Source organism: Pteropus vampyrus, unplaced genomic scaffold, assembly GCF_000151845.1.
Source record: "Pteropus vampyrus isolate Shadow unplaced genomic scaffold, Pvam_2.0 Scaffold272, whole genome shotgun sequence".
Classification (NCBI taxonomy): Eukaryota; Metazoa; Chordata; class Mammalia; order Chiroptera; family Pteropodidae; genus Pteropus; species Pteropus vampyrus.
This window is the reverse complement of record NW_011889053.1, coordinates 1,491,957-1,499,061: the sequence shown is the minus strand read 5'-3', so window position 1 is coordinate 1,499,061 and position 7,105 is coordinate 1,491,957. Positions and strand designations below refer to the sequence as shown.

General features: G+C 39.8%; 1 protein-coding gene across 1 annotated transcript in view; it reads left to right on the top strand.

Moving 5' to 3' along the window:
- The window catches only part of BRCA2 (BRCA2, DNA repair associated), a 59,949-nt gene that overhangs the window by 22,399 nt on the left and 30,445 nt on the right, over nt 1-7,105 (top strand). The window contains 2 exon segments of the mRNA XM_023520613.1: nt 12-1,354; nt 3,643-3,738. Coding sequence (XP_023376381.1) covers nt 12-1,354; nt 3,643-3,738 — 1,439 coding nt within the window.

The following is a 7,105-nucleotide window of genomic DNA, read 5'->3' as shown; positions in this document are numbered from 1 at the left end:
TGTGTTCAGAAATTCGTGACCAACTCTTCTCCCCGCAAAAATAAAGATGCAGCCACAGGAGAGGCAGGGTCCAATTCAAATGATTTTCAGATAGGATCCCCCGCATTCAGTACAGCAGGTGGTCAGGTGGTCCTCGCTTCACGTGGGATGAAAGCGAGAGAGCGATTTACAGATGTTTGCACAAAGGTCATTAAACAAGACTCTGAGTGTGAATCGGGCCCCGGCCAAGCACAAACAGAGGCAGGGGATGACTCGGAGGACATTATTTTTCCTAACTCTCCGGACACTGTGCCTTCATATAAGGTTTTTGCTGACATTCAAAGCAAACGGAGCCTACAGCACAGCCAAAGGATGTTGGGATCGGGGGAAGTTCCCGAAATGTCACCTCGTTGGCTGGATTCGAAAACTTCTGGTGTCTGTAAATTGAACACAGGGCCACCTGCCAAGTCGGTCTCCTCTATGCAGGCCTGTGGGGTTTTTAGCACGGCGGGTGGGAAGTTGGTACAGGTGTCGGGCGCTGCACTGCAAAAGGCCAGGCAGATATTTTCTAGGCTAGAAGATAGTGCCGAGCAGCTTGGGGCCAGAATAGCCTTTGAACATGATGAAGATCATTCAGAGAATGCCACAAGAAAAGACGATACCGTGATACGCACCCCCCAGAATGTCCCGTCACTCACTTTCTCTGGCTTTAGCACAGCAAGTGGAAAACAGGTGTCCGTTTCTGAAAGTGCCTTCATCAAGGTTAAGGGGATGTTAGCGGACTTTGATTTCAACAGAGCTGAATGTGCTCTGCAGCGTCCACCCTCGCCCCGACAAGATGGGTCACAAATGCCTCCACGCTCCTGGATTGATAAAGGATCCCGAGAACATTCCACAGACTCTGAAATGGAAAAGGCCTACAGTGAAGAATTTAAATTACCAAATAACAGCCCCACTGAAACCGGTCCCTCGGAACGCACACACTCTACCGGCGTCTCGACAAACCCCTCTCAGCTTCAGGAAGACGAGCAGCGGTTGATACTAAGAGGCAAAGCATCGCTGGTTGAGGTTGGTCATCTTTTGGGAAAAGAACAAGTTTTACCCAAAAATATGAAAGTGGAAATTGGGAAAACTGAAACTTGTCCTATTCTCCCCATGAAAAATATAGAAATTTCTTCTTACTCCAAAGACCCAGAAAACTATTTTGAAACAGAAGCAGTAGAGATCGCCAGAGCTTTTATGGAGGACGGTGAGCTGACTGATTCTGAACTGCGGAGTCGTCCCGCACGCGCTCTCGCGTGCCAAAACAGCGGGGAAACCAGTTCATTAAATTCAAGAACGGGAAAAAGAAGAGGAGAGGCACTTTTCTCGGTCGGTAAGTGTCTACTTTTTCCTTTCGGTTTGCCAGCCACTTTTTAAAGGGAAGTCCTCAATAATCCGGGCATGCTAGGTTATAGCAGTTAGGGTATTACACACTACGTATGTAGGGTATTACACACTACGTATGTTTTTCCAGACTTTTATGTGTAGTTTGGGGGATTGTGGCTTCACTCTTGAGATATCTGAGTCAGTGTACCAAGAAGTCATGTTTTGAGGTTCTCTGTGTAGTTTTAGAGATGATTAATGTAGTTATAATTGAGAAATTACTGTTAAAAGTTTGAATTTCTCTAGAAAAGTAGAAACTCTTCATATAACAGCCTGCTTAATACAATTTACTAACCTTTCATATAGATAGAAGTGACAGATGATAGATAAAATAGATGATAAAGTATAGATAGACAATAGATAGATAAATAGATATAGATAGATGATAGGTGGGTGAGTGGATGGATGGATGATAGAGGTTCAGACTATGGCTCTTATTAACTTAAAAAGTTGGTTTCTGGTTATTGGTTTCGGCTCGCTTCCTCTTTTTCACTAGGAAGTGTTCTAAATCAGCTCTCCTCAGCAAACAGTACTATTGCCTCAATGTCTTTTGGACTCTAGTCTGACTTCTCTTTTAAATGTAAATCTAACAACTCAGTTCAATTACTAGGTTAGCTGGATATGTGATTTCTTTCAGTTAGTACCTCTGAGTAGGAATAATATTAAATAATTGAATCTGTTGATCAGTAACAAAGTAAATGCCAAAATATGGAAGCTAAGGAACAAAGTAAGCGAACAAACAAAACAAAAACATACTCATAGATAACAGAGAACAAACTGATGGGTACCAGATGGGATGGGGGTCGGGAGGCTGGGTGAAAAATTGAAGGTATTAAGAAGCACAACTTGGTAGTTAGAAAATAGGCCCAGGGATGTGGAGTACAGCAGAAGGGATAGGGTCAGTATTATTGTAATAACCCCGTACAGTGCCAGGTAGGTACTAGACTAATGGGGGCATCACTTTGTAAATTATAAAAATGTCTAACAATTGTGCTGTCCACCTGAAACTAGTATAAAATCTTTTAAAACATGAATGTCAGAACTAACACTCCAGCTTTTAAGTGGATGGTCTTAAATAACTAGCTCCTTTTAAAAACTATAGACTCATGAAATAATTGAGTTATCAGAAGTGTTGTCCAGTCCCTTCATAACACAGAGAAAGACACTGAGGCCAGTCAGGGCATTCTTCCACCTGGGGCCTTTTGCCCCTGAATTATGCTGGTGGATACAGATTTGCATAGTCGAGTGTTATCCAGGTCATACTCTGTACCAAGTTTACGTTACGGGCAAAGTGGTAAGTTCATAGTACTCATCTTAAACTATGGCCTCTAGTGTAGGACTCTGAAGGCAAATGCTTAAAGATACTCATATTCTCTTTATGGAAAATAATGGCTTTCTTTGTAGGAATCCATTCTGTTCATGCATACACTAAAGCAGGTTGGCCTGTTTAGGAAAAAAAAACAACTTTTAATCAGTGTTTTCAACAGCGTCACTGTTATATTTCCCTTACTTCCGTTACATATAATACAGAATATACATGTAATAGCTTCATCAGTTTCCAGTTGCGTGGCTAGTACAGGTCCTTGTTAAACAATTAGATCACATTGTAATCTAACAGTTGATATAAGCCTTGCATGGACATTTTTACTTATTAAATCCTGCAAATTCATTCCCTTTAATAGAGCATCAAAAAGCAAAGTGCCTGTTGTTACATATTATCAGTATAACATAGAAATGGATAACTAGAATTATGGTTTAATTTTACTCTCAGTCTTTGTAGAATTTTTAAATAAAAAGTTTTACTAATATGTTAACATAATTTGGGTAATTTAAAAAATCTCACTCTAATTCAAGTCTCTATATAATAAATTCTTTTTTGAGTTTAATACAAAAAGAAAAAGTTTATTTGAAGAAATTTCATTTGTCCTTATTGCCAGTAAATCTAGAGTTATAGTCAGAGCTGGCTTATCTTTGGTATCTGGTGACATATGTTTATCCCTAGATCCAATTGAATAGTGGTATTTTAAATGGTCAAAAGTAATAGAAGTTAAATTCATATTGAAAAATGAATTTCTCCCAAATAGAATGGTCGCTATTAAAATTATAATTATTATAATAATGTGTTTTTTGCTTCACATATTACAAGTCAGTACTTTAGTTTTCAAAAATGTACTGTAGGCTTTTGGAAAATAAAATTAATATTATTTGCTTTAAAAAATATGGAAAATTCTTTTTTAGGAGAACCCCCAATCAAAAGAAACTTGTTACATGAATTTGACAGGACAATAGAAAATCAAGAAAAATCCTTAAAGTCTTCAAAAAGCACTCCTGATGGTAAAATTTGCTTTTTATTCATATTTTCCTCCTCTATCAGTACTTTCCATAACATTCTTACAGTTATTTTTCTCAGCTCTTTTGGGTATGTAGATAATCGGACAAGACTTTATCGTGTGGTTTGTTAAACTTATTACATCTTGCCTTGTTTGTTATGTGAGCTTTTCCTTAATAACACCTAGTATCATGCAGAGGACACATGAAATGCTTATAAAATAATGCCTTTTTACACTAAAAATTTCTAAGAATTTAGTAAGAACATAGTATAATAATCGAGTCAAGCCTTTGGCCCTCACCGGTCACTACGTCATGCTTTGCCGAGTCACACGCGGTCTCTGCGCGGGCAGTCCCACAGCATCCGTTGTCCTCACTCGTGGCCCCGTCCTTCTGCCATAGCTGACGTAGCCGATCCCTCTTCTGAGACCACCACACTCGGTCCTCGCTCGCACGGCTACTCCTTCCCATTTGTCCTCTTAGCCTTTCCTCACTCTAAACATAGGCACACCCAGAACCCCGTCCTTCGATCTTGTCTCCACCTAGACTTCGGTAACTGCCAAGTTATCTGCTGCCACCAGCCAGCCTGGGAACTCCGACTGACGCGTCCCTTTGCCGATCTGATGCCTCGCGGGCCTTGCTACTGTGCATCCCCAGCTGACGTGGCTGGGGCTGAACTCCCAATTCCGCCCCTGCCACCTGCTCTGTCTGCTGTCCTGCCTTTCTCACTGCCGTTTTGCCAGCTGATCACATCAAAACCTTAATGTCATCTTTTACCTGTCTCCTCGTACTTGACACCCAACCCGTCAACAAGTCCTGTAGGTTGTCCCTTCAAAATATAACAAGAATGTGGTCATTTCTTCTCCCCTCTGCCCCTACCACTGTCATGCAAACCACTGGCATAGCTTCTAACTGATCGCCCTGTTTTCGCCTTTTCCCATCCTCCAGGCTATTCTCCAAACAGCAGCCAGGTCATTCTTCAGCAGTCAGGTCATGTCACTTCACTGTGGCTTCCTATAGCACTTAGACTGAAATCCAAAGTTCTTACCATGAAGTACTTGAAAACAAACAAAACCTACGTAACCGTTGTTCACTATATACTTGGTTCTTGGGTTTGGAAAGGAATTTGGCTAGTGAGGGACAAATTAAATCTAAGTATTAAACTCTAGAGACTGAGTCCTGGGAAGCGTGGGCTGAATCCCACGAGGCAGGAGCACTGTGGAGTTTTCTACCTCGTGTCTCATCTAGTGATAGGGACTTGAAAGTTATCTTAAAAGCGGACTGTTTTGAATGCCCAGATAGCTGCATTATTTCTGTTCTTTTCTCTCTCCTGACTTAATGGTCCTCAAACTTTAGTATGCAGAGAATTCTGAGCAGAGTTGAAAACCATATCCATGATAGCTATTCTTTATGAAAAGCATAAATAATCTCTAGGACAGTTTTATCATACAGAGTTATTACTTGATAAACTGTCTTTCGAGCTGTGTAGGATGTGACCGCTCTCATCTTAAAAGCCTGGTGGAACGATGAGGGCCAAAGGCTTGAGCCGATTCCAGAGCCTGCGCGTTAAAGGTGCAGGAAGAACGGGGTCAGGTGTCCGCATGCAGGCCATCCGGTCCTGAAGCGCCAGCTCTGGTGTCATGCCTCAGGGACACGGAGGAACATGTACGTCATTCTGACAGCGCTGCCATTGCACAGAGTGCTGGGACTCTTTCTGGAATTATCTTGGGCCAGTAGATACTCAGTATTCATTTTATCATCATGTCTTACTTTTTATTTTTTAAATGATTTTTTCAGCATGATCACCGCCCACCATTTTCCAGTGAATGATCCTTTTTTCCTTCTAATTTTTATTAACATTTTTACACACAAGAGTTGAGAGAATAACATAATGAATACTCATATGCAACCACCTAGAATCAACAGTATTACTATTTTGCTGTATCTGTTTTACTTAATTGCATATAATATGTGGGTATATATGGTGGTGTATCTATGTGTGTACATCTATTTTTCTGCTAAAACATTTGAGTGTTAGTTTTAGACATAGTGACAGGTCGTAGTGGTGTAACCACAGAGCCATTATCACCAAAGAAAATTTTCTAATAACTTATACAATCTAATCTACAGTAGTCTTCTTATCTTTATTTTTTCTGTGTTTTATTATTAGTTTCAAGTATACAGTACATTGGGTAGACATTTATAGTTTATGAAACGCTCTTCCTTTTATTTTGCTTTTTAATGGCATTAGCACTTTAAAATGACCAAGCCATTTGGTTTGGAGACTGTCCTGGATTTGTTTGTTTCCTTATGGTGTCATTTAACTTTTAGTTCTATTTGCTATTTAGATTAAAAACCTAATTAGGATCAGTTATGCGTTTCGGCAAGAACACCTCACAGAAGCACTGTGTTCCTTCATTTCGGGGTCTCATTACGTCAGACACTTCGGTCACCTCGTCGGGAAGGCTTATTTTCCCTTTTGCAATTAGCACATACCTTACGGGATGATCTTTTGGTACCGCGGGGAGGTCCAGTTTATGAGACAACTTTTCAATCACAACCTCAGTATCCAATGATGGATGATATTACCTGAATCAGTTATTTAATTAGAGATGGAAAAATAGTGATGTTCAAATTCTGTTAGTTCTTATACACTTATTAGCTGGGATTCCTCAGCAAGGAAGAGTTCACCCTTAATGATGGGAATGAGCTATATAGTTCTTCCTAAAAAGGCTTAATTTTTTTTGTTTAATTACCAGTTTTTCAGAGTAAGGAGTAGGTGTTGTAATAATTACTGCTATTGGTAGCAAATGAATTTTTTTCTCTTGAGTAAAATTGATTTCTTAGATTTTTATTTATAATGAATCTATAAAGTTTAAAAGTAAAATACATTATAAATATGTATATTTTTACAAAAAGAAAACTTTTTTTTTAATTTTAAATTTTCCCAAGTTTGAAAGTGGAAACCTCTTTAAAGTCTTTTCCAGGGGTTTGTTTGCTTTTGTTTTTTAGCATGCCTTTGAGCAATTTCATGCTCTTTATTGTCATGAAAAGATTTCCCGGCTGTCCCTGTAATGCTTGCCCCATTCCCGGAATCACCATTTCTCCCAAGATGCTTTCAGATCGTTCATGCGTCACATTTCTTAGAGTCATCACACTGAACTGGGCAGCAGGATACACCAGCAGTGCAAACCCCAACACAGTGAAAAAGACATACATAACAGATTAGTTTGGACGGCTTGGATCCCCTAGTAGGTCATGGGTACTCTGCCCTCAGAGTTTCATGGATCTCCCTTTGAGAATTACTGTCTTACAGTATATACATAATAGATTCAAATTTACTCTGTATGTTCTCACTACCCTTTCTTACTCA